The sequence below is a fragment of the Brachionichthys hirsutus genome, chromosome 2, assembly GCF_040956055.1.
Source record: "Brachionichthys hirsutus isolate HB-005 chromosome 2, CSIRO-AGI_Bhir_v1, whole genome shotgun sequence".
Classification (NCBI taxonomy): domain Eukaryota; kingdom Metazoa; phylum Chordata; class Actinopteri; order Lophiiformes; family Brachionichthyidae; genus Brachionichthys; species Brachionichthys hirsutus.
In genome coordinates this window covers 13,069,796-13,097,559 of record NC_090898.1, presented here as the reverse complement: position 1 = coordinate 13,097,559, position 27,764 = coordinate 13,069,796, and the positions used below count along the sequence as shown (strand labels likewise).

At 42.2% G+C, this 27,764-nt stretch overlaps 2 protein-coding genes and 1 long non-coding RNA gene across 3 annotated transcripts; all 3 read left to right on the top strand.

The window, feature by feature from the left end:
* On the top strand, positions 1–2,786 carry LOC137906690 (uncharacterized). Its single transcript, XR_011105905.1, has 3 exons — positions 1–88; positions 2,574–2,639; positions 2,731–2,786. It is a non-coding gene; the product is annotated as an uncharacterized lncRNA (long non-coding RNA).
* Positions 2,787–2,918: 132 nt separating this feature from the next.
* si:ch73-181d5.4 (death-inducer obliterator 1) lies at positions 2,919–20,167 on the top strand. Its single transcript, XM_068753620.1, has 15 exons — positions 2,919–3,907; positions 3,995–4,247; positions 4,395–4,667; positions 4,786–4,969; positions 11,615–12,131; positions 12,295–12,454; positions 12,593–12,709; positions 13,051–13,207; positions 13,556–13,661; positions 14,286–14,439; positions 14,547–14,636; positions 14,724–14,919; positions 15,365–16,710; positions 16,814–17,110; positions 20,087–20,167. Exons 1-15 carry the CDS (start codon positions 2,919–2,921, stop codon positions 20,165–20,167), a joined length of 4,920 nt encoding a protein of 1,639 aa, XP_068609721.1.
* A 4,373-nt stretch (positions 20,168–24,540) lies between these two features.
* Positions 24,541–26,979, top strand: LOC137909175 (transcription factor-like 5 protein). The gene is made up of 6 exons (XM_068753609.1): positions 24,541–25,094; positions 25,174–25,330; positions 25,462–25,576; positions 25,669–25,858; positions 26,093–26,234; positions 26,854–26,979. The coding sequence occupies exons 1-6, from the start codon at positions 24,541–24,543 to the stop codon at positions 26,977–26,979; spliced, it is 1,284 nt and encodes a 427-aa protein (XP_068609710.1).
* The last annotated feature ends 785 nt before the right edge of the window (positions 26,980–27,764 follow it).

Here is a 27,764-nt window from a genome sequence, read left to right as displayed (position 1 = left end):
AGGCAGAGAAAATGGAAGGCTGTGTTACGGTGCAAAGTGAGCGAATCCTTTAGTATCTGGAAACTAACGCTAATCTTTTGTACACAAGGTATGAATTCAAGTTTCTTCGCGGCGTTTTAGGTGTCAAAGTTTGGGTAACTGTGTCTGTATTGTCGGAGACAGTTTGCTGCGCGGCGCGTTGCGTTTAAGGACCTGGTTGCGTAGCGGCGAGCTAGCCGATCTACAATGTCGGCCATTCGAAAAAACAATGTTTAGTGGAGTAACTTGGCTGTTCAGCACTTATCGGTTCGTTTTATTTACGCGCTCACACTGGATTGAAGTCAGAAAGGGGAACTGGATCGGGCTGTGGTTTCTTGCTCGCTAATGACAACTATTGCATTTCCACACTGCTGCTGGGCCTTCGTGAAACAATTGACCTATTCTCGTCCTAGTTTGCAGAATGAGCATTAGAGATCTTGCTCCAAAGCCTTTAAATGAAGTAAATCAATAAATCCAAATAAAGAGGTTTGATGTCAGCAAATGCAAGATAAAAAAAAAAAAAACCGTGTCACTGAACAGAACTAATCCTCTCAAGTAAAGCTTAAAAGCTGGACCGCTAACCTTAGCCTTTCGTGTTTGACCAGTAAGGTATTAAGCGTCCATATTTTGAACAAGGAAGTGGAACTCCATGTTGCGTGTATTCACATCTCAAATTTGTTAAAGCGTTGTCATAAATCGATTTAACCTAATGTTGCACGCTGCTCATTCTCATTGATAATATGTGAAAATATACTTTTCAAGGTGATTTGACCGAGTCTGGAGGTCTGTTCATCCATACCGCGACCAAAAAACGGACCGCTTCGTTTATTGGCAAATTAATGAGGTTGTTTTTGATTTGTGACAATAAACCAGGATTATATTCAAACTCATTTATGATATTAATCTGATTAGTCACAAAGGAGAGACATGACGATACACTGACAGTAGTTACCATAAATGTCCCCTGACCTGGAGTATACAACATTATACACAAGCCTGTTCCCATCAGCAGTGATTACACGAGTAATCCTCCTCCTCACGGCCTGGCGCGGCCTCCAGATGTCATCATCAGGGAGGGGGTTGTCCACCCTTCGATCGAAGCTGCCTAATGTTGCTGCTGAGTATGTGGAGAATCCATGATCTCAAGGAGAAGATGACGCAAACTGCATTTATAGCACAATAACACACTTCACTCTACTGGAAGATGTTACCGCAGAAATAAGGAATGTTTACGTTTGCAAAGGTTACTGGGTGAGGGTAAGGCATAATCCATAAAATGAATGAATAAAGATATGATTTCTCAATGAAAATGTTAAAATGAGTATGATGCAGTCACTTGAGAAGCTACTCGGTTGTTTAACCCTTTAAAATGGACATCTATGTCCATTTTAGAAAATTCAGAACTCCTCAGAGGCAATAAGCTTCCTCACGGGAATTCATTTTTGGTGTTCATTCTGAGTGAAAATTCAAAATCTTAACTTTCATTACTGACTTTTTGGAGATAAATGTAAAAATATTCCAGAATCTGTCCGACAAATGGTCACTTTTGGCAAGGGGGGCTAATTTTGGGTTACAATTCCAGCTTTCAGCATGAAAATCCATAATTTGAGCCTGTAATGCATTTTTATCTCATTCATGACTCTTCAGCACCCAGATGTGTTCAAAAGTGCCTGGAATGGGATAAATCTCTGAAATCCATGCCAAAAGTGATTCATTGCATCTCCCTAAGAGTCACTTCAAAGATTTTGAGAATAAGTACAAAGTGACATGGCTAAATGACAGGTGGACATTTTTGACACCTGTCAGTGGAAATATTTTCCCCTTGAAGTTGCATAGATGGAACTTTTTTGAATGATAACAAGGCTTAAAGTGAAAAGTTGATCATCCTAAAGTTGGAGAATTTCACCATGATGATGTGTCATGGAAACATTCTCACAAAAGGCCCATTGTTCAATTTTCACCTACCAAAACTGCAAACCGAAGTAAATTTGTGAAACCACAACATTGATTGTCTGGATATTGTGAGCTGATTAATTAAACAGTATTATGAAACGTTCACAGTTCGATCGTTGTGAACATTGTTCCTCATCAACGTAACGGGAATGAATATACCAACAGCGAGCGAGAAGTATTTAATATGACAAGCTTGCTGTATCGTCAAGAATGTTCCTTCATCATCACATCTCACTGCAGCCTTCATTCAAATCATCCTGGGGGCGTTTGCTAGTTGTGAACTGAGGTATAAGCCGGCGAGAATGAGTCAAAGTATCATTGAATCAATTCATATTTAATGATATTTGGCACATATTTTATTTTGGCCTGTTCAATTGTAGGGGAAACATGGCTTCTAATAAATTTCATAAAATGTTTGTGGTGCTTTTGAATTTCCTAGAAACACATTTCAGGCAGGGTCAAATGGAATCACAATTTGCAGGTCCTGGGAATAGGAATTTTGGCAATTCCCTGTATTTTTTTTTTTTTTTTGTGTGTGCATTTATTGCTGATTCAAATTGTCCGGTTAACATGTATAACAAATATCATCTGTGTTTTGACAGCCTTATCTATCGATGACAAAATGGATCCATTGGAAAATGACCATGTAACTGACAATAGTAATTCAGGTAATCTCTAAATGGGTTGACTGTCGTTGTAACAACAAAGAGATTTTGGTTCTTTTTTTTTGTTTATCCTGTCAATTCTCCTGTCCCATAGCATTACAGCTCAACCCATCGGAAGAAGCAGAGTCCGCTGGTAGGCCGTCCCTGTCCCTGTCTCAGGTTAGGAAGTCCTGGGGCTTCAGGCAGACGACCATTGCGAAAAGGGAATTCTTGGATGAAATCGGGGAGCTTGCTCACACATCTCCATTAGTACGCAAGAGCAGGACTCGTCGTTCCAACCAGATGACGCAAGCCACTCAACAAAGCTGCGTCTCAGAGAGAGCTACGCCAACAACTAGGAGTCTTCTAGAAGACCTTGAGTGGTCGGCACCATCCTCTCCTGCTTCAGAGGACAGCAAGCCGGCCACAGACGCTCCTCCAGGAGGCTGCTTTGACCCAAGTTTGTGGCAAGATTTTGGGTCTGCTTTCCACACTGCCTTTTCCTTGCTTGGTGGCAATGAGGGCTTATCATTGGAAACGTCGGACTCGCTTGCCGTCCCTGGTGTTTCAGAAGCCACCGATGCCATCGAAGTCCGTCCTCCACAGGTTGTAGATGAAACTGAGGTTCCTGATCATTTGGAATCAACTGTTGACTTGGAGGTTTTACAATCCGAGACGCCCGGCGTTGTGGGAAGAGAGGAAATTGATGATGTGGTGTTGATTTCAAGTCAGGAGGGGGACAGTGATGAAATGACTCTTTTGCAGATTAAAGAGCAGCAGGAATCTAAAGGAGGGAAGGCAAACACGAGAACTAGAGGGGGAAAAGGTGGAAGAGGAAGGGCCAAAGGAAAGGGGAGAGGGAGGGGAAGAGGCAGGAGAAAAGGTAGAGGAAGAGGCAGAGCGGTGGATCTTCTGTCAAGCATGGCAGATGAAGACAGCAATGACGTGATTCTTGTCGGTCCTGCTGAACAGCAGCAATCACAAGAAGAAAATGTGACTTATCCTCAAGGGGCCGCTGAAACTGAGACATCACCTGCTCATTGTGAGATGAGTCCTGATCGGCGATCAAGCACAGACTGTATATACATAGAATCTGACTTGGACCAAATTACCGATGCAACTACTGGTCAGTATGATGATGCGCCAGAGGAGCTGGAGCAGGAGAAAGACATGAAAGAGAATGTTAATGGAGACGACGACAAAATTAACAGGGACTATTCAAGCGGATCAGAAACCCAGCCTTATGACCCGAACGCGCTCTGCTGCGTCTGTCAACAGGGCCACAATGAAAGGTATGCGCTCACTTCTGGCATCGATATATCAATCCAGCCGTCTGTCGCTTTCAATTCCTGATAACGGGTTTGTTTTCGTTTCTGCAGGTTCGTGATCACCTGTGACAGTTGCCGGAAGGGGCTCCATGGCAGCTGCGCTGGTATCAGTGAGGTACAAGGTCGTGAGATGGTAAGGAGTGGGCAAGAATACGTTTGCCCCCCCTGCGCCATAAAGAAGCAGAGCCAACCACATCCTGATCCTGATCCTCAGTCGGAGCCTGAGCCCGGCATTCCAGAATGTTTGACCCTAAATTCTTCTGGCGAAGAAGAGGAAAGCGAAGAAGACCTACAAGCTGTTAAGGTTTGATTTCAATTTAGAGCAATAATCTCATTATGCTTCGCTCTCCTCACTCCAGGAAATGTAAATCTTTCAACTTAACTCTTTGCATCGCTGCTTAGTTGCTCGATTTGTCTGGTTTTGTGGTCTAAAAAGAGATCATGGTTTCAGGAGCCTGTCACGGTAGTGGAAGAGGTTGAGGAGGAGGCTAGTGTAAAGAAGCCAGAGCCTGAACCCAAAGCTGAAAGTGAGGCGGACGCCTCTTTCCCTCTTTGCATCGGGCCCAGCTGCTCCAAAAAAGCCCTTCCGGGCTCCGTTTACTGCGGCAGCGACTGCATTTTGCATCACGCTGCCTTCACTATGAAGACTCTTTCCGTCCCCGAGGTGCCAAAGTGCAAAACGCGGGCACAGAGTAAAGCTGCCACCGCATCGCCCACAGCAAAGGTTAGTAAAGTCAACATTGTCACAAACAGTTAAAGTGCTACTTGTCTAGCTTGGTCTACAGTTGCAGATTTGAGTTAAGTCTGCCCTCTACCATTGTTGACAAATCTTTCCGTCACAGGCTCAGCGGCCGGTCAGGACGTCGAAGAGATTGTCAGTAAAAGCTGTTGTAGAAGGTGACGAGAAGGAGGTGAAGGAAGATGATGGAGGGCAGGAGGAGACTGCTGTTCCATTAGCCTTCGACCCCAGTCTCACAGAAGTTGAGGGCGCTTCCCCACCATCATCATCTAAGTTTTACACAGCGTGTATGTATTCACTACTCGTGCACATTCAGCTCATACAACAGATAACACACCATGCATAAAAAAAAAAAGTATATTTCGGTGTTGCAAATTTTCCTGTCTCTTTGAACCCTGTGGAATGACATAACACAGTCACATACAAGCATGGAAACACTTTGACACAAACTCACACCTTCTGGGATCGGCGATAAGTAGAAGAGTTCAGCAGTTGGTAAGTTTGTTCCCTTACATGGTTGTTATAGATGCCCAAAATGTGGCAATGTCTCATAACTGGAAGATACACAGAAACGTCTCATGAAGGTCTGAGTTGTCGGGGTACTTGGCCATGTTTTGTGACAGTGTATTGAAGCACTGCTGCGGTGCTCGCTTCGTTTGAACTTTCAAAGGCCTCTTGCAAACTTGATGAGTTCTCACTAAACAAAATACATCTGTGCTGCAGAACGTTTCCGTCAGGATGACGAACACACATGGGAAAAATATGTGGTAGTTGAAGAGGAAACCTTAAGTCATCAATGCTTGGATTTCTTATTCTGTTAATGTGGTTAGCGACTAAATCAAAGATGAGTGTGAGAGGATTAATATAGTAATATAATTTGATTTTACATGTTTGACTCAGACCTGACAAGAACAGCACAACTGCTTGTACTGAATCACATTAATCTAGTCTAGAAACTGCATTTTGTTTTATTTAAAAAAAAAAAAGAACTTTAATGATTTAGTTTGTCAAATTCAAGACTGAAGGTGAAAAGACATCACCATTTCACGGCTATACTTGCAACTCTAAAACGTTGTGGTCTCTGATATGTACTCTATAACGCGGTAAACATGCTCCGATCTACACACCGATTTTCTACCGAGCACATACTCCATCACGGGAGGATCTACACACAGCGGTACATATTTCACCACTTGTAGTTTTTTTGGTGACTGAGCTTCCCCTGCAGAGCAACTTGGAGTGCGCGCTGTACTTCCTCTACCGGAGATGCACTGCGTATAGCGTTACTACGTCCGTTTAGTCCTGCGTTTGCTTCGGTTAGCTTTCACACCGATCACGGAACAGAGCAGGGTTCTCTTGCAAGGGAACCGTGACCCATGTTTTCATGAAGACTTTTTTGTTCCTCTCCAGACTCCGGATGCACTTTCACACCAGCCCAAATGAATAAGAAAAATAACTCTGGTCCGCTTAAAGGGGAGCAAACAGTGGCAGTGTGAAAGCACCCTTAGGCATGATTGGAAAGCTTGAACATGATCCGGAAATGCTTTAATTTTTTTAGCTTCAAATAGTACGTGGATATTGGCTTATTCGGCGACTGCTGTGTGGAAGTATCCCTATCAACCTGTTTCCTGCAGCGGATACATAGCAATATAGAAAACATAGCAACGGCAACACTCAACAGTTCTCAACAAGATTTCACAACTCCTCGGTGCAACAGAATGGATTTAGGTTTCCGTTTTAGCAGCTCATAGATGTCAGTGTCACAATCAATGGTAGCACAATGCTATTAGGTACGTGAAGTGAACTCGTTGCCGCACTTTATTCTCTCATGCACAAATTCCCAAGCACCTCGGGGAAAACCTTCCCTCTGAACACTGCAGATCATATTGCCTCATCCACCAACACTCAATAACACGTTTTGGAGAAGTCGTCGCACAGACATGCCAATATTGCCTTACATCGAATTCTGTATGACTGGGAACTGGGAAGCTGGTACAGAGGAGGAGAAAGAGGAGATCACTTATTGTGCTGCCAAGACACACACAGGACTGGAGGACTCATTGCTCCAATGAGTTTCCACCTGGAGTTCGATTCATTTGTTGTGCCATTGCATGAAGAGGACATCCAAGTGTCTGGTTTGCACCATCAAAACATGCTCCAAGCTACCGAGCCTCTGAGACAAGACTACTCCTCTGGAAGCGGAGAAAGCATACGGTTCACCACACATGCACAAAACTCGAGGTTTAAATGATAGGCAGCTTGTAACCCAGCTGGGTCACTTTAAGCCGCATTTAATTTTGTCATGGAGGGAAGTAGACGGTATTAATCCATTCAGTTCTGCTGTCCTACTCGCGTATACTTACACTTTCTCCTGATACAAAAACATCAGGCAGCATTTTTGTTTTCATGGATCATTTCCATTCCTGATGCAGTCTACTTTTCAACGCACTTTGTCTCAGTCTGTATGACCTTTGTGGGATTTCGAATTTGAATGCATGATCACCTTACAGGTTCTCTTTGGCCCAATTTCAAATACTCTTTTTTTTAAGACAACCCCTGATTTTCGAGTGGCCCTCAAAACAGAGCTAAGAGTGAGATTTTTTTTTTATCAGGGAAATGGTGCAACATTCGTCACTCATTGGTAGATAAGTAATGTTATGGTTCAGATTATTATCACGCATAACATTGACACGCGAATACAGCAGTCAGGTCCCACAGCACTTTGGCAACGGATTTCTGTAGAAACCGGGTTTGCTCAGGGTTCTCTTGGAAAAACATGAGCGCATTATAGAAATATACAAGCCTGTTGCTACTACCATGATGTAGTAACAGATCAAATCTAATTTGAAGGACGAATCAAAAGAATCAGCAAAAATAGCATGAACTGCATGAAAAAAAATACATGCAGTGTCCAACACGAACATGAGAATCGCGTGGGGAGGAATTTCTGAAATGCACATTTCCACAATCCTATTATAGCTTTTATTGTCATGTTTTCACACTTTTTTACACTGCAAACACACAACGAAATTCTATTTTCACCCTCGTACAAGGGCCCCTTGAGACAACCACACACATCATGCATATGTACATAGGGACCCCAGAGAATGCGAGAGGGCACAGGGTGAAGGCGCCACCATGATCGTTGCACCCGAAGCAATTGGGGGCAGTGCCTTGCTCAAGGGCACCTCAGCAGTGCTCAGAGGGTAAAACTGGCCCCTCTCCAGCCACCAGCTCACATTCCTCATTCCACCCCTTCAGTGTTTCATAGAAGCAGAGAAAACTACTGGGTTGAAGGTTTCACCTGTCCTTTTTAAACGGCCGCACTCTCCAGGCACAATGTGGTCATACACAAAGATCACAGAGGTTAAATACGTTTTGTCAACTCGGTGAGGACGTGGCCACTCGTTCACTTGCAATCACCCAAAAAAAACAACTTTTCAGTAAAAAAAAAAAAAAAAAGGGCTTGCTCAGGAGTTTAAGCAGCAAAAATTCAAAATTTACAATCAAATACATACAAATAATAAAGGCTGCATTCTCCTTTAATGATCACATTATTAACCATAGTAATCCATTTGTGCATCGGAACCTGTTGCAGCAACCTGTGTTTGACACCTCATGGAGCAGTGCACCTTTTAACGTGCAGCTGTGAAGGGATGCCACATTTCGCAGGAAGGCCCTCACTGAGCTACTTGCTCTCATCACTGCCCACATCTCCAGATACTCTGTTGCAGGGTGGCTCCAAAGTTAACGGTGGAGACTATGATGCAGGCTGAGACTGCATCAGCAGGTGCAGATCATCTACCTGGTGTATGGAGTTGGTTTTCCTTGCGTTCGGCGATGTTGTAGCAGGAGATGAGTTGCTGCACGAAAACAGTGTCGTCACAGCATGGGAGGATTTGCTTCACAATTTCCTCTGTGCAACGCATAACATCGTGACGTCATGGAACTCAGGAGAGCGTGTTGTTTCTCGTAATTTGAGCTGTGGCTTTTATGATGTTGACGTGTGGGTGTGGTTCCTGCAGGAAATGTTCAACTTTTCTTTTGCGTGAAGGGCACAGGTTTTGGTGCCTTTTACTTGTTGGAAGATAAATTAATAACACACACACATATATATAATAAGTATGAATAACGCTTTAAAAACAAGCAAAATCTATATGTAATCTTTTTTCTTTCCCACAAAAGTAAAGCGTTTTCATCTTAACACTTAAAAGTTCATGCTTTCTGTACTGCTGTACATATTTTCGTGGCAACAAGGAGACACAAAAAGATCAGTGGCAATACATGTCTCTCTTGTTAATGGAGTGTCAATGTTCAGTTTAGGCCGACCAGGTTCCAGTCCCATCACAAACATTTTACAGTAGTACATTTACATCAGCAAATGTATGGACATGACAGAGACCAGCAGCAAAGATCCTTTTCAGAATCTGAACTGGACATTATTGTGGTTCATGTTCACCGTTGCACCGCTGTTGTCCAACAGTTGTGATCAAGAACTCACTGTAGACACAGGACAGAAGTGAGAGATGCTGTCCAGGAAAACGCATTTAATTTCATTCCTATCAAGAAAATATTTTCAAAATGATTCTCATTCATCCAGGACAAGTGTTTCCTAAAGCATCTCCTCCAGTGTGTACTTTTTTTTATAAAATATATTTACATTATTACAAGAAAATGAGCGGCACAGAAATAATTTGGTATCCTTTGGTAATGATGTCTCTTAGCTTCATAGTTCCTGCCTTGCGTTGGAGTCTAAGCTGTTGGCCTGAAACTTTAGTCCTGTTTCATCCTTCGTCTGAATCACCTGAAAGTAGAAACACAACATGTGTGATGGTGTTTTAATGGTTGTTACTTCGGACCAGTCCCTTCTGGGAAAATTTGGAGGCCAAATATCAGGCCCATCAAACTGGTACTTTCCCCAGTAACAAATTACCTGATTATAGAAGCCTACAAGTAGCCCAAACAGTCTTGTTTCACAAACCTCACAAATAGATATGGACACGAACGTGATCACAAGGTGATCCAAAAATGATTAATCCATTTGAACTATTTATTGAAGTTTTGCAACGGTCTTCAATAACATGCCAGAGCCTTAAATATTTTTGTTCTAGCTATACCTGAGGCTCTGTTTTTTGCCATGCGTCTCTACCATTAAAAAAAAAATCAACTGAGCGTTTTAACTGGTATAGGAAAGGCATGTACCGGTACTTTCTTTTTCAGTCTTCATCGTTTGCACTGAGAGTCAGTCCAAACACAATTCGTGTGAAAGGAAATCTTTTTTCAGGCTTCATCTGTTTTGTTTTCTCCCGGATCTCCATGGAGATCTTTATTTCCCTCTATTTTCTTTTACACAACGCCTTTCCTTCCGTGTCTTTAGGTACCATGCTTGATATTTAAATGCAAAACACGAGCACCATCTACTGGCCATATTGCTGAGTTGCAACCAAAGAGAAAACATGAGCGTTCCAAGGACTTTCCCAGGTTGTGAGCGATTATGTTGCCTCTGTATATTCCGGTCAATCTTCTTAACAGAGGCCTAAGATCTGCAGAATGTGAGCTCAACAAACAGTCAACAACAAGGCACTACATGATTTTAAATTGTACAGGTATATGCTTTTGTGGGTTATAAAGAAAGACATTATTTGCATTACATTCCAGTGACCATGAAGAACTCCAGAGTTCACAGTTGCAGTAGCTTCTCGGAACACTAAACCAGCTTGCCCCAAGTGGTACAGCCTGACATAGTAATGAGAGTGATTTTAGTTGTAGAGCCATTTCCTTAACGTTGGGTGCCGGAACGTTATGCAAACACTCCCGCCGAAGTGACGTGATGAAACATGAGCTGGACAAGCTAAACAGACATGGAGGATTGTTTGTCCTTGGCAGAGGTATGCGCCTCACTGAGGGACATTCTACATTTGTTCATTTATTCATTTTGTATTACATATGGCCAGAAGCAACAGCAACATCAGTTTTGAAGATGAACATCCAAGTCAAGACGGCTGCTTTCAGTCATTTTTCTGTTCTGTTCTGGTCACATTATTTGAGACGCAGCTTTTCCCCCAGTCATCTGTATAGGATCGCTCTATGATGCAGATCTAATCAACTACATTGAAGGTCCGATGGGCAGGTCACACCGTGGACGTTTTGCTCATAGCCTCTCCATGGGGCTTAACATGAAATGAGGGCCTGTCATAAGCTCACACCTGAAGTAGAGCAGATTGCTCTATTTGAGGTGATCCATTATTTTTTTACATAACTGTAGCACCGTATTCATTCCTGCCTGATTCTTGCTATAAAGTCCGTTGGCATAATCAAAATATAAATCCTTAAGCACTTGATCCTGTGATGTCGTCAGCAGTCTGTACCACTGCCACACAACCTATTTGTGGTCTGACTGGTAAAATAAAGTGAAACATCCCTTTAATTGGATTGCTGGCAGAATCGACCACCTGCTTTAGCAAGAAAAATACTTTACATTTTATAGCAAGTAGCCTGGTAGAAAGAACTTAAGATTGAAGACGTTTTTGATCAATTATTTTGACATCGATTTGCCTCCTCACATCATTTTTAAATCAAATCAAATTCAATTCAAATCAATATATTTTTTAAATGTTTGTGTGATCATCTTTGGACTAATAATTTTCCTATACAAATGATATGATAACTGGCATGTTATCAAAAATGTATTTTTCTGTGTGGATTAAATTAACTTGTTATTCAAAGTCATTGGCAAGAAAGGGATTACTTTTCTCTTTTCCTGTTCAGTGGAGCAGGTATTCATTTTGGACGTCAGTTATTTCGTGAACTCAATGACTCACAAATAGAAACATTTACATCCGGCAGACCTCGTGACCTGTCGGTGTATATCACAGTTAACAGTAATTTCAACATATTCACAAAACGCCCTGCTGTTCCTTTTTTTCTAACAGCTAATGTGGACAATAAACATGAATCTGTCGCTGATCCAGCTCCTTTGAAACCGCCTCCAGAGGAAACCTCTACAGATGCCGCTTCCTCTTCCCAGCCCGCTGCTGAGCCAGACCCGCCTCGGAGCCAGCCTCAAGAAAAACTCAAGGAGCCAGAAAGGCAGCCGCCTGCAGAAGCAAATCCAGCTCAGTCAGAGACACCTAGTCAGGCCCTAGCCTCACAATCCAAATCCACCTCATCTCCCAGACATCATGAAACGGGAGCCATTATGGTCACTAAGACGGCGTACGTCATACCAAAGAAGCAGTCTGTACCCCAGGCTCTGTCCAGCCAAGTGTCGGCCTCTGTGTCGGCCTCCGTGTCATGCCAGAAGCCACCTTCGGCTCTGACGCTGCTGAATGAAACCAGAAATCTGCCGGTGCCACCAGCACCCAGTGCGCCTTCTTCCAGACCGTCTCAGCCCAATAATCAGGTCAGACAGAGCATCCAGCGCTCCCTCAACGGCATCCTGTTCAAAAGGTGAGAGCTGTCCTACTGGCTTGTAACTGAAGTAGGAGACAAATGAAGCATATGCAAAGACAACATTGACATGGCATTGATACATACTTATAATTCACACAGCGCCACACACCTTTGCAGCTCAGATCAACTTGTCGTGTTAACTGCCTTTTCATTTCTCAAGGGTGCGCGATTGTGACGATCTGGACGTCGCCGACAGCGAAGTTGTAAAGCTTGTCGCGAACATAGAGATGGAGATGTTTGACATATTTCGCAACACAGACAGCAAATACATGAACAAGTATAGAACCATAATGTTCAACCTGAAAGACCCCAAAAATAAGGTTTGCTTAAAGTTTATAAACTAATTTCCATTATGTGTTCTAATATTTGATGCTAATTGCAATATTGATGGTTTTGGATTATGCCATAGTTGTTTTTGTTTACAGCAAACTGACGATCCATTTCTGGGTTCTCTGTAGGGCTTGCTGTGTCGAGTCTTACACGGAGAGATCAGTCCTTTCAGACTGGCCAGGATGAGCCAGAAAGATATGCAGGCCACCAAGGTATCAGAGCCCATTGCAAAAGAAACAACAGAGGTGAGAGCTGTCTCAAGATATTTAACACGACAAGCTGATTTTTTGCTTAAACTTGAATATAAATGCTTTCTTTATTCTATTGTTCATGTATGTTAAGTGTACGGATACAGCTGCTAAAGTGACAAGTTTGCCACAGAGGCCTGAAGCAGTGAAGATTGATTTGCCCAGTTCCAACCCTCCTAAACATCAGAGCAGCACGGTGTGTATTTAACCCCATTTGTGTTGTTTACAGTCTACAGTTTTTCATTATATTGTTCATTCTGCTCGGTATAACTAGAACATTGGCATTGCAGTATATTTTTGGGATAAGAATATTTGTGTCGGCATATGTTACTTTTCAGGAACAGAAGAAAAGTCTTCCACCAGTTGCTTCTAAGGCCAGACCAAGGCAGACTAGCCACACCGTTGCTCCACCAGATATTCTCGTCTGTATGCTTAAAGATACAACATCAGAGCATAAAACTCACCTCTTTGATGTGAAATGCAAGATATGCACAGGTAAAGAAAAGAAGAAGGTGTTTTACAGCAGCTTTAAAATCTTAGTTGTTTTGGCATTTGTCAGTAACCCTTTATACATAACATTAACCATGAATAGTAGTTGTGCCTATTGACCTTTTAATTGTTTTGAAAATTGAAATCAGAATGGTGATCTTTTTTATCCATAGTACATCTGGAAACGTTGTGTATATGTTCTTAATAATAAATATTATTGCATAAATTAATAAGTAGTTGAGCCATGGAAAGATGATTTTTTTAACATGATTCTGAAGTTCGTTTATACTCTCTATAGCCGAAATTGCCAGCAAGGACATGTAATCTCCAGATAACTCTAGTCTCTCCCTAAAGGTCAAATTCTTCCTGGAAATGGAGAGGAGCCCGCTAAGAAGAAGCAGAGGGTTTCTGAAACTAGAGATAGATATGAATCCTCTTGGAAAAAATCTACAAGAGATGAGTCCCCCCTGAGAGCTCCTCCTGACTCACCTGACATGGATTCTCCAACATCATCCCTAATGGATTGTTCATCACACCTTACCATTGACTCTCCAGTATTGACTATAGTAGAATCTCCTGCTTCTCCTATAATGGATTCCCCAGCCTCTCCTACTTTGGAGTCCCCTGCCTCCCCAACTCAAGATACTACTACAGCTGCGGCAACAAAGCGAGCATATAGACCAGTTGTGATTCCAGCAGTCTCTACAGTAACCATCACGAGACGTGACCCACGCACTGCGGCAAGCAGGTTCTGTGCTCCACCTAGTGGACACTCTAGTCACGGCACGACAACCTATAACCAATCAGTCAGTTATGCTCCTCTGAAAGAGAATAGATTGGTCCCACCCTCAGCACCAGTCTGCTCACTGCCACCACCAAAACCATTCCCTAAATCTATCTTAATGAAGCCAGCGCCGACAGCCGATCCCAGACTCTATGGAACTTCCTCCAGGTACGTATAGAAGTCTGCAAGCATAAAATAGTATTTTTCTTTTTTTATTCACTTTTAGGTAGCGTACACTGTAGCAAAATCAGTCTAATATGTGGTAATGATCATTATTGATTTGTGCTCCTGTCTCATCAGGACAGTGATCTCTGGATCCCCGGCTGGTGATGAGAGCTCACAGTTCTTGGCTAAGCAAGACATTATGTGGAAAGGCTTCCTCAACATGCCCACTGTCACAAAGTTCATCACCAAAGCATATCGCGTTTCTGGATCTGCTGAAAATATCAAAATGGTATGCCGCACAGTATTACATTTTATATTTAAAGAGCCGTAATAAAGATTATAATTATCATTAGTTGAATTGACAAAGATGTTATATTTTCTATTTCTGCCGTGTAGGATCTACCCAATACTATACAGATTGGAGGACGGATCTTGCCGGAGACAGTTTGGGACTATGTTTCAAAATTGAAGACTTCTGTTACAAAGGCAAGCAGTAGATAAAATATGTGTACTTTCTCTTGTGTATTCTAATCAGTATTTTACAAGTTTTCTGTGTGTATTTTTGCATTTTAGGAGTTATGTGTGATCCGGTTTCACCCTGCAACAGAGGAGGAAGAGGTGGCGTATGTATCTCTGTTTTCCTATTTCAGCAGCAGAGGTCGTTTTGGCGTGGTTGCAAATAGCAGCCGTTCTATCAAGGATTTATACCTTGTCCCACTTGGTGCAAAAGAATCAATCCCATCCATGCTACAGCCTCTTGGAGCACCAGGTGAAGATTCATCTACCACGTTTAACCTCATATAATGAATGTTTGCATTGATGGGCTTGAAGATACACTAGTAATGTCTCTGACCCTCTACAATAACATATTACACAATTTATATAATTCACCTTTAACAGTGCTTGATGCTAACTGTTTTCACAATGAGTGTGCTCCTAAATGAACAATTCTAGGACTACACAAATAAATCTAGGATTACAGTGGAAAAAATACAATAAAAAAATGTCTTCACTCAGTATATGTCAATAATATGATATATTTGTTAGATAATGACATGCTTTTTGCAAGAAAGGCCACAATTATTTTTCATACCCTGTTGAAGCATGGTCTAAAATCTGATCATGTCGTCATATAAAATTATACGATTGATTGATAATACCTAAATTAGAAGTGATCTAAATATTTATTTTTGTTACTTTTCTCAATTTCACAGGACTTGAACAGAAACGACCCAATATTCTTTTGGGGTTGGCAATCGTTCAGAAGGTCAAACGTCCAGGAACCTTACATCAGGAAATTGAACAAAACAGACCCAAAGTTCATATGTCCAAAGACCCTATGTGGATCCCAAAACCTCCAGTTCTCTATGGTTCTGACAAATTGGAGATATTCCAACCATATGATCCAATGACTCCTGCTAACACTACCCCACCATCTTCACCATCTTCCTCTTCTGACTCAGTAAATATACCATCCATTTTGAACTCTCTCAGAGCAAAACCCCCCGTTTCTACCTCAGCCACTGTTGCTGCAACTCAGTCCACATCTGATAAGAGTCCCACAACATCCAGTGAGGGTATGCCACTTCAGACAATCTTGAAGAGCTTGTTTGGCAATAAGCAAACTGACTCCGTAGCATCCTCTGACAGAAGCTCTACAACATCAACAGTTACTGTTAAGAAGCTTCCAGCTTGTCCCCAGGTGTCTGGACCAATGATGGACCCAATTGTGCAACAGTATGGACAAAAATCCAAAGTCAAAGAAATAGAAGAAGAAAATGATTTAGACCGGCCATATGATCCTGAAGAAGAATATGGTCCAGCAGTGACATATGGAAATGTAACTCCACAGAATACAGAGAGAAAAAAGGCAGATGACGCCGCTGTATCAGGTTGGGATGATGATGTAGCATATGATCCAGAGGATGAAACGATCTTTGCAGATATTCAAAGTGGTGTTGTCACAAAGCGCCCTGTTCTACCTGAAATGTCAGATTCTTCATCGTGTCCAAGTTCAGCGAAAGAGCTGGATGAAATTCCAGCCTCCAATTCCAATCCATTGCAAACTTCTTCCCAACCTGGTGTAATGCAGGACCTTCCTACAGGCACCGTCGTTGTCTCAGCTGCCACATTAACTGAACAACAAAGAATGCTTGAGGAGCTCAATAAGCAGATTGAAGAACAAAAACGGCAGTTGAAAGTGCAAGAAGAGGCACTACGTCAACAGAGAGAGGCTGTGGGTATGTTCATGGCTCAATTTACTGTTTCTGATTCTCTGACATCTCCCGCACAAAAGTCTTTGCCTGTCAGTCAGTTGTCATCTTTACAGAGTGGCATTTTGCAAACAGAGCCAAGGGCTTCAGAATCAGCAGACAAGACCAGTAATATTAGAGATAATGTGGATGGTTCAAATTTGGACTCACAAACTGTTAAACTAGAAGACGCAATTGCTATCCCAAATATAAAAAATGATGAAGCTGCTGTCACGGAGCAAGATGAAACGCAAGACATCAAGGATACTGATAAGTACTCTTCTGCTGGAGAGGTTGAAGATTCTGATGTAGCTTATGACCCTGAGGATGAATCACTTTTTAATGAAATTCAGGAGGATGTATTTCAAGGAGCAACAGTAAAGACTTGTGATTCATCTTTGTCTAGAACAGGGCGTGGCGTCTGCCGTAAGGATACTCAGAACTCATGCCGCAGCAAAAAGCGAAGGCTCTCACCAAAGAGGCGGAGTCATCGTGAAAGGGATCGGAACAGAAGCCCTTCGAGAAAGTCACAGCGACGTTCTCCTTCACATTCCCGCAGACGTAGAGAGAGAGAGAGACACAGAAGAAGTGAGGGGGATAGGTCCAGGCATAGAGCTAAAGATCAGTCCGACCGACAAAGTCGTCATCGTAAAGACCATACTGGACGCCGACATTCTCATGGACATAGAAGATCCCCATCATCTCCTGGTAAAAATGATTCTGCTTCCCTTTCACCAAACCAACACAGACGACATTCCCCCAAACTCTTTGATGAGTCATCAATCACTGCTACTTTTAAAAATGACCCTGATGAACATCAGTTAGAAAGTAACCATGTTGAAAGTCTGGAAAAAGACTGTTCTTCACATGAAATTATTCCAATTGTGAAAATTGAGAATTCAGAAGTACCAGCGTCTCAGGAGCTTCAGAATAATGCAGCCAGGGACCTTGAAGACATGGGTAGAAGTTTTTCTACACAGGTGGATAATTCCTCTCAACTGGAAACACAAAACGACAAAATTGTAAGTACAGTTCCTTTAAGAGAAACTGAGCCTCCAATTCGAGATTCTCCTCAGAGTCCTGATCCAGAGCCACAGTTTGTGAAACCTTGTAGCATAGAAAAGAGTGACATTGAAAAGACTGATGTAATTAGAGGATTTGCGATATGTGCCAATGTTTCAATGCCACTTGATAAAGTTGAAAATAGTCTTCCAATTGACAGTCAAAAAATGATTTGCAGTGTAAAGCAGTCTACCACTGGAGGTCCAATAACAAATATTAGAAATATGGACTTTATATCCCTCGATGTAGGTGTCAGAGATGAAGGAATTACAGAAGCAAACAAACATTTTGAAGGGAAAAGCCCAGGTTTCAAGCAAATACAGGGTAGATGTGAAGGACATTCAAATCTACCGACAGGCCCACATTTTCAAGGTTCAAGACTTGAAATAGACCATGTGACAAAGAATCCAGGACTTGGTAGGAATGTTTTAGGAATTATGAATCCAGATATCATAGCACCTGGACATTGGGGCCCACAAATGTATCTGAAAGAAAGTAAAGATGGATTCCCAGGTCCTGATATGAGAGATACAGGCAAAAGTGCCAGCATTTTCCTTACTGGACCACACAAAATAGACCAAGCTACAAGTGGTCATGAGAACTATGCCAGGTGCATAGGAACAGCGATGCAAAATACAAAGATAAACATGAGCAACCCAAGTACTCAAGATTGCAATACTGACAGTATTGGTTTAGAGCCTGCCATGAAAGGTTCTGGAATGAGGAGTCCATCACAACATTTGGAAAGCTCTTGTATGCAAGACATGAATCCAGAAATGAAATGCCAAGGGTCTAATTTGAAATACGGTCATGAAGAAAAGAGAGAACAAATTATTCTGCCAGTTGTCAGGAATTCACATATGGGAGAATTGGGCCTACATATTGGGAGAAGTGAATCAGTCTTGAATGGTATAAAAGATCCAAGTCCAGATATAAGGAGTCCAGGGCCATCTTTTATGGGCTCTGCAAGAGTAAATAGACAAGATGTTGGGCAAGCTGTAGATGAAAGGCTAACTGAAAAAAGCGTTTCCCAGCCGCATGGAAGAGATGCGGACCTTAACAAGGCGGGTGTCTGTCGTGAAACAAGTTTACATTCAAATGCATCTACAGGTTCTGAGGGTACAGTTCTAGGAGCAGATAGACTATACCCTGCTATCTCAGATGGAAGGCAAGAGCACCAAAGACTACCTGTACCTGTACCAATGGTAGTGTCAGCACCAAACATAAATAAAGAATCCGGTATGTCTCACATGTCCTTTATTGAACAGGACAGTGGTGGGCCCAGAGAACATATTAATCTTATTTCTACAGGTCTTGTTGATCCTGATATGAGGGAACAGATTGATCAAACTCATGACCAGGGTTCACATACAATTGATCCAAATTGGAGTAGCCCAGCGTTAGACACAGAGGATGATTGGAGAGAGCCAGATAAGAGAAGAGCAGGTCCAGTGAGCGGAGGGCCATTTAATCAAGATGAATTGGGAGTCCATCAACATGGTAGAAGTCCAAACATAGAAAACCTTAGGCATGACAGGAGACGATTAGGTGGATGGGATTTCATTGTATCAGGACCTGAAAGAAGAGGTTCTGATATGGAGGTCCTGATGCATGACAGGACAGGACTAGGAGTTCCACCTTTTAGGGAACCAGAGCCTGAAAGGAGAGGTCAAGACTTTATAGGACCAGGCTTTGAAAATAAAGGTATACTTGTTGAGGGCCCTAATCAGAGCAGACCCAGAGGTCCACATGTCAGAGGGCCATGGACTGAAAGAAGAGCACCTAATATGGAGGGTTATGCTAATGAAAGGCAAAGACCTGGAGGCCCAGATTTCAGTGGACCAGAACCTGAAATGAGAGGAGCTGGAAGTCCAGATTTTAGGGGGCCACAACCTCATAGAAGATGTTTATCTATGGATGGTCCTGAACTTTTCAGGAAGGGACCAAGATGTTTAGATTTCAGGGGACCAGGGCTTGAAAACAATGCATTATCTGTGGAGGATCATGCCCCTATCCAGAAAGTAACTGGTGATCCAGATGTAAGACAATCAGGGTTTGAAAACAGCAATTTAACAGGTCCAGGGCCTGATAGAAGGGTACATGGAAACTTGGCTTGTAGGGGACCACGGGCTGATGGAAAAAGTCCTCTCATGCATGGTCCACGGCTGGACAGGATGGGAATTGGAGGTTCAGATTACAGAGGACAAAGGCTTGGGAAAAGTGGTCCAGTTACCGAGAGAACCGATAGAATTGGACCAGGGAGTACAGACTTAGATGGACCTGGGCCTAATAGGAAAGGTCTAACCATGGAGAGTCTAGGACCTGATACAAGGGAATATCAATTATCAGATTTTAATGTGCCAGAACATGAAAGGAATGTTTGCACTATTGACAGTCAAGAGCCTGATAGGGAAGAAAAAAGAGGTCCACATTTCCAAGTAAATAGGTCTGAAAGAGGGCTTCACAACATTGGACCAGGTAATCAAGACTTAAGAGGGCCTGTTTGTGAACTGAGATGTTCCACTCTACAGGCTAAAGGGCCTGACAGGAGAGAACAAGGACCATATATGAGGAGTCCTGGACCTGACTTCATTGAACCGGGACCTGAACAAACTGGTCCAGGTATGGAAGGTCCAGGGCCTCAAGGTAGAGGACAGGGAGGACCAGTGCTCACTACGCGAGGGCCAAGAGGTCCTAATATGACGAGACCAATGCTTCAGCCCAGAGGCCCAGTAGGCCCAAATTTCAGAGGTCCTGCACCACAAAGAAGATCAAGAGAGATGGAAGGAATTGACTACAGCAGAAACTTTCCAGGAGGTACACAGTTCAGGGCTCATGTATCTGAAAGACGACCTCCAATTATACAAGGCCCAGAGTCTGATAGTAGAGATCTACACTTCACAGAAGAGAGGCATGAAGCAAATGTCATTGACTTTTCTCGATTAAATAGTCAAGATTCACATTTTAGAAGGCCTAATTATGAAAATAGTGTCCCAGAGAGTTTTAGACCAGGAAATTACTGTAGAAGACCAGGTGGACCAGGACCAGGCATCAGAGAGAGCATTTCAAATGTAGACAATCAAATATATCGAAGAGATGAGTGGGGAGAGGATGACACTACAGGGTCAGAACCTATCCAAGAAATTCTAGATATACCTGACAGAATAGTGCAACATAGAGGACCAGGGCCTATGAGGAGAACCATTAGAGGATCAGGTCCAGATATGAGCAGTCCAAATCCAACAGGCAGATGGGAAGGATCAGACTTCAGGGACTCCACCCCTGATAGAAGAGGCATTGAATCTGATGAATGGTCAGAGGAAACAGGGCACAATATGGAGGCTATAGGAAATGAAAGAGAAGATAAAGGAAATAATTGGGAAAGACATTGCTTCAGGGGTCCGGAACATAGTCAAGGTGGTCTAGATGAGCAGGTCCAAGAATATAGTCGACGAGGTCCTCCTATGGAATGGAGAAGCCATAGGGATCCAAAGCACATAGAGGAAAGACCAAAAATGCAATTTCCAGTGCCTTTGAATGCTCCAGGGGATAACTGGAGTTCTCATTGCAGGGGTCCAGAGATTGTTAGGAATGATCTAGATATGGTAGGTCCAAGGCCTAGTAGGGAATCAAAAGAAGAATGGAGAGATCCTAGTCGAGGACATGTTGGACCAAACCGGTTTGGGCCTGGTCAGTTTTCGAGAGGAGTAAGAGATCAAATCAACAGAGGGCAAGTCTATGACACAAGCGATACAGAAATGACAGGATTGGATATAAGTGGAGGTCCAGGAATAGGTCCGTGTATGGGAGAGCCAAACAACAAACGGCCTGGGTTTCCTCGGAGGGGAGGCCCACAATTGATGAATAGATGCCCCAACAGGAGAAGATTTGAGATGGAAGATTTTGATAGAGGAGGACCCAGAGGTCCAGAATTAAGCTCTCTCGGGCCTGAAAACAGAAACTCAGGCTTTAAAGGTCCAATGAGTGATGGGAGGTTTTCAGATGGTGGGGATCGAGGATCTGAAGGGCAAGATGTTGATATCGAAAGCATTGGAACAGATGGACAAGCATTTTGTGATTTTAGAAAGGAAAGGAGAGGTCCAGGCCCGAGAAGGGCTTGGCCTGACAAAACACATATGAGGGACTTGACATCTGAATGTTTAGATATTCAACATGGACATGGGAGGTGGGATCCAAACAATGAGAGAACAGGGTTAGACTCAAGGAGATCTGACCCAGTATTGCTTAATCGTCCTTATCACAGTGCCAGATTCCGAGGTCCAAATGATCCACAAACTTCACTATGCAACCAGCAAGGAATAAAACCCCATCGAAACAGGGGTGCTTTACTTCCTACTCCAACACAAGGTCTCAAACGCTTCTCAAATCAAACAATGAACAATCCTGATGTCAGCCAGAAAAAACGAATAAGCCCCTCGACAGACAGGACATGGATTAGAGGTAGACCAGTGCATAGAGAGAGAGACTTAGGACAAAGACAGAAGGAGAGAAGCCTTCCTGGTAAAATAAGATGTCCTGAAGATGCATGCATAGTGGAGGGTGAAGAAAACAAGGAAACGGATAAATAGGGAATTCATGGTTTAAGTTTTGAAATTGGAGAGTCAACTATGGGCAGTCATGAATATAAAACCAATGTCAAATTAAGTTAGGATGCCCCCTGCTTTTCTAAGCACATTAAGTTTGACTTTATGACACGGAATTGAAATAAGGCAGCATAACTGACAGTTAATATATTTATTGAGGAACGTGTCTATCCCTGTGAAAGTCAGTATGATTGAAGCCTTGCAAGATATGACAATTTTGGTTTGATATGCTTGGAATAATGTGAGTTTATTTTACATGAGTATATATTGCTCTGTTTGAAGTAGATGTTTTTTTTTTCTTGTAACTAAATTTAACTTTGTGTTGTACATTTGTAGTAGGAAATACTGAAAATGTTTTGTACAGAAAATGTACAGGTTTTGTTCTTTTTTTGGGGTTTATCCATAGTGTCAATAGACTAGTCTTTATGTCTTTCATGTCATTCTTGAGATGAAATTAAATGGAATGGAAGAAGTCAATAAACAGAAATACGTTTCAAATGTCTTTTGTCATTAATATTTGCATTTATTGACTGATTGCTGTGTTAAAAGTAACCTATAAAAACCCCTTCAAAACAATCATAGTTAGAACATTGTTCAACCACAGCTTAAACATAGGCTGAGAATATGCCCTGATGCAGCATTTTAGTAGTTCTACTAGACATCAACCATGAAAGGTAAAATGAGTAGATGTGTATTTTTAACTTATTTTAATGCATAAATGGGGTTTTCAATGTTAAAATGTAATATTTTTTCCTGACATCATTGTGGATCAGATCCAGAAGACATTTTGCATGATGGTGCTATCGGACCCCTGCGTATGACTGATTTTTGGTGAGTGAATTGAATGCATATTTTACAAGATATGATTTTTTTTTTTAAAGCCTCCATTTTATAAGTAAAAAAAAAAAAACCTGCATACTTCCGCCAACAGTTCCTTTTAATACCTATCTTCATATATTTTTTTCTCCTTCCTTCTTGCCTGAGGTAATAATTCGTTTGAAATTAATTGTATTTGACGTTTGAAGATGACGTCGTGACGTCATCGCTGAGAGCCGCAGGTTGACAGGTTGTCGGATGCCCCTCGCGGCGGCCATTGGTCGTCGAAGAGTTGCCATCAAAGTTGAAGGAAAGTCCCGTTGAGAGCTGAATTTTAAAGGTAACAACAGCTTATTTAAAACACAAAGGTTGTAAATTATTCAATTTAATAATAATTACGATTGTTAAGGCGTTTGTAAGTGTTTGCCCCAGATTGTGACGTCAGCGTATTTAAATGAAAACGCCATTTCTAATTAACGAACATTAGCTCGTTCCTCGTTTGCTAACATAGCTTTCATATTTACGAACAATTCAAATTCTGTGACTGATATCCTGCGTCATGGATAAGCTATTAACGTTCTCATTATCATTGTCAGTTTCGGGTTAACTATCAACATTTGCTACTTTCATATATTTAATTTTAATGATGAAATCCAAACTCTATTTGGACAGAAAACGATGCTAAATTTGAATAAAGCTTTATTGTCATTGCGCAGTCTGCATACTTGATACCTTCATATTAATGCTAACACCAAGGAAACTCGGGGTGCATACTTCCTCCAACAGTTCCTTTTAATGATTACAATTGATCTGTATTTAAATTATTAACCTAACCTATTCAATCTGTCCATATATTAACGGGTTATGGACATTTTGAGCTTGATCTTTATTTTTTCCATATTTATCATTATGAAAGTAAGACTTGAATATGAATGAAAATTAGAAATTGCAAGCCGTCCATCATGGCTGTCCTCACCACTGTCTCTAAGCCGTCCATCATGGCTGTCCTCACCACTGTCTCTAAGCCGTCCATCATGGCTGTCCTCACCACTGTCTCTAAGCCGTCCATCATGGCTGTCCTCACCACTGTCTCTACGCCGTCCATCATGGCTGTCCTCACCACTGTCTCTACGCCGTCCATCATGGCTGTCCTCACCACTGTCTCTACGCCGTCCATCATGGCTGTCCTCACCACTGTCTTCATCGTCTCTGACTCTCTCCTATCACAGAGCACACCTAATACTTTCCTCCCCCCGGTCCAGCCTGCCTGCCTCACAATTCTTCTCTTCCTTTCCACATTCTCTCCATCACTCTGCACTGTTCATCACTGTTCATCTTGAAAACGTACCATTTGAAATATTTTATCCTTTTTATCCAATTACTTTGTGTTTGCTCCTTCTGCGTGTCCAACCCTCCGATTGTAATAAAAAAAAAAATGTTTTTGTGCACGCCCGTCAGCAGACAAACAAATGTCAGTAGAAATATATTATCTCCCTGACAGAACTAATAACGCTTGTGCTAATTCAGCATCCAGGGCTCGGCACAGGTCCCTGTCGGAGCCGTTTGAATTGCACTGCGGTTAAATTGCCTGTCTTGGTGCGACTGTAAGACAGCTAACCATTTCTCTTTTTCTTCATCCAGTTTCTGCAGTGAAGAATGTCCTCCTTTCCCACACCTGGTAAAACCATCCATCTATCATTTTCACCCCCGTGTGACTCTACTGGGGGGGTTCCAAGCCAAAGTGGATGCTTGATATACAATCACGGGCAAATGTCATCATCTGAGTTTAGTGTGACGGGGATTTCAGAGGTTGAATATACGCACCTTCAGCAACTTGTGCCTGTGCATGTGGAGGCGTATTCTGGATCTCCAGAGGAGCCAGGTGACAAATCTCATCCTGCTTTTGAAACAATCAAAGATGCAATCTCTCTTCTCGCAGCCACTGAAGCTGCTGATCTATCAAGTTTAGCTCATGAACACAGCGTGGCGACGGCAGGAGAACGAACACCACCTTCTCACGGGGAGGTTCCAGGCTACGTGCTGGCCAGAGTTAACAATGCAGACAGTCCACGCGGATCACAGACCAGCAGCCACGCGGCTTCACTGATGCAAGCCAGGTCAAGTGTTCGAGTTTGCTTGGAGAAAAGATTTAACTCCATGCCTGATGAAACCCCGACACGGCAAGATGTTCAGTCCGTCGTTCCCGACAAGTGAGCTCGGCAAATGTACCGTTCCGGTTTCACGGCTGCTTCATGGTGTTTTATGACCCGTGTAAAATCTTTGTTTCAGTCTGCTGTCGATGCTCCAACCGTCTGCAGAGACTCAAGAGACGGTCGCACGTCCTCAAATGCAGCAGTTGACGGAAGCTGAGGCAGTAAATCCTTTTGATATTTCCAAGTCATGTGTAGGGTTTATATTTAACCCAGTCACCAACATGTATGAAGAAGTATGACAGTTTTGGTTCTTCCCAAAATGAAAATGCAATGCTGCAATTTTGTTTTGTTAATCTTTTTTTTTTTTTTATATCTCATTTTAAAGCAGGTGGTCAGACATATTTTTTGCGCGGTTGAACCTCAGTGTCAAGGTTTGATCCGGAGTTTTTCGTTCGATCAATCGGAGACGGTTTCTAGAAGGGCTCACTATGTAGGTGGCACCAACTCAACAGAGAGGCAGCAGTTGGTGAAGACAGGAAGTAAGGACCGGGTACTCTGAACGCTGAAATCTACTGTAAGTAAAGCGTGCGTCTGACGTGGAGTTATTCGTTTCTTTTTTTGCTTCTCGTAGATGATGCAGCAACGTCGGCCGCTTCCTCGTGGAACACCAGCAGCACCCGCAGATCACAAAGCAGCAAGGCTGCCAAGACTGCCCCAGACTCTACTGGAATATCCGGGAGGGACGCCAGGAAGAAAAGATGTTCTCATATATCCCACAGCCAACGCCGGGAGATACACAATTTCAGGGAGAGGAATCGCAGGTGAGCAGCTAAGGCTAACGGCTGAAGCTGTCACAATTTACACATAACATACATGGACAGACAGACATATAAAATACTCAAGTATGAAGTACAAATGTACAGAATAACGCTGCCGTAAGTGACTGAGCACACTTATTAGAGTTATAGCTTCAGGCTCTAAACAGAGGGCAGCAAGCGAGTGAAGTTTGACAAACACTGACTCTGAGCTACTCTCTCGTCTTCGCTCCTTCACAGGAAGAAGATCCGTTCATGCTGTGATGAGTTGAACATGCTGGTGCCGTTCTGTGAATCAGATTCTGACAAAGCCACCACGCTGCAATGGACAACTGCCTTCCTTAGATACATCAATGCAACGTACGGAAACATCTTCAGAGAGGTGAGACTGCGAGTCGTACTTTAGGGTTAGACTCGTAGTTTTCGTGTAAACAGAAGTAAAGAGAATGTAAAAAAAAAAAAGAAAAGCTCAGTGTTGATAGCATGTGTTGTGTTGCTAGTGATGTCTCCTCAAGGTTGAATGCTAACCGGCTAGCTCAGGCCCGTCCTGCCCCTTTCACCTGAGAGATGTACACATAATCTTAAGGACTGTATTTTACAGTTTTAATATTGGAGTTATTACTATTTTTTTTTTTTGAGTAGGTCTTCCTGCAAGTGAATGATTAGTAATCCTCAAATATAAGTTAATTATATTCCTGATTGCTGTTTAATGAATGCATACTATAACAGATGGCTTTTATTATTATAGTTATTTAAAAAAAAAATCATCTAAAAAATCTCACTTTTGCAGTATGTTTAAAAAAAACTTCCCGTGAAAATTGATACACATACCAAAAAATACATAGCAGCAAATTCAACAACTCTTAATTTACCTGTCCATATTATGCTGACCTTATGCACCATCAAGCCAGCTTGCTTTAGAAGGGAAGAGCAACTAAAATAAAAACAGACCAGCGCTATCTGTCATTAACCTCAATGATCTGCTATTTGTTTTTTCACAGGAGTTCCAGAAGTCATTCGCTAATGAGAAAGGAACCTTTCTGAATTCCAGCTCCTCTTCGGTCCAGAGCAGAATCCACCAGGACTTGAACGAAACACTGACTTCTACTCTTGCATTCGAGCAATAAGCCAGATTTTTGAGTGCAGCGTTCTTAAGGCCGGTTGTTCTCTGCCTCCGTCTGCGTTGCAACGTGTTCGATCACTGAGGAGTTCTGTCTCTGCGTTACTTGCATTTAACTGGTGGAAGGTTTCCGGGCTCTCACAATGTGATGTTCAAACTTGGTTGGTTTTCTCCATGACGACAGTCTAGGGAGTCGCTGTGTGTTCCGCTGTCACCCACAGATGGCGCTATTTCTCTTTGGAAAAACACCCGATAGTGCCCTTGTGGTAAGAGTACAGCTTCTTTCATTATCTGACTTAAATATGTTCACATTTTTGTACCAGTAATGCAAATTTCTTCCGAGCAGTTACCATTAATTGTTATGAATACAGTATGTTGTGTTTCTTTCAAATATTTAAGATTTCATGCTTTGCATGGAAAATGTGTTTTTATTAATGGTTACATGACTTTCACAGCGTTGTGCATATTTCTGTGATTACAAACTTCATTTTGATGTGTAGAGAGGAGTGATGTTTTACTGAAAAGTGGCTTTATTTGTTTTTCTTACAACATATCGCCGTAGCATTTTACTGTACATACATCAGTCACCCACAAATAATAAATAGTATTTAAGGTCATGTAGATTTAATAGTTACAGCATCGGTAGTACATAGTGGATGTCGGCATTGTGTATTTAAAAAAAAAAAAGAATTTAACGAAAACATTTCCTAGAAATTGATTTTACATTGACTGATTCATCCATCAGTAGGTTATGGGGTTTGTGTTGTTTTTTTTTTCCTCTACACAACGTGT

Coding starts and splice junctions, on each gene's coding strand:
- si:ch73-181d5.4 (XM_068753620.1), top strand. CDS start 2,919: ATGACGCAAGCCACTCAACAAAGCTGCGTCTCAGAGAGAGCTACGCCA. Junction 4,248..4,394: donor AAGACCTACAAGCTGTTAAG/GTTTGATTTCAA, acceptor TCATGGTTTCAG/GAGCCTGTCACGGTAGTGGA. Junction 4,970..11,614: donor ATCTAAGTTTTACACAGCGT/GTATGTATTCAC, acceptor TTTTTCTAACAG/CTAATGTGGACAATAAACAT.
- LOC137909175 (XM_068753609.1), top strand. CDS start 24,541: ATGTCCTCCTTTCCCACACCTGGTAAAACCATCCATCTATCATTTTCA. Junction 25,095..25,173: donor CAGTCCGTCGTTCCCGACAA/GTGAGCTCGGCA, acceptor TCTTTGTTTCAG/TCTGCTGTCGATGCTCCAAC. Junction 25,331..25,461: donor TCACCAACATGTATGAAGAA/GTATGACAGTTT, acceptor GTTGAACCTCAG/TGTCAAGGTTTGATCCGGAG.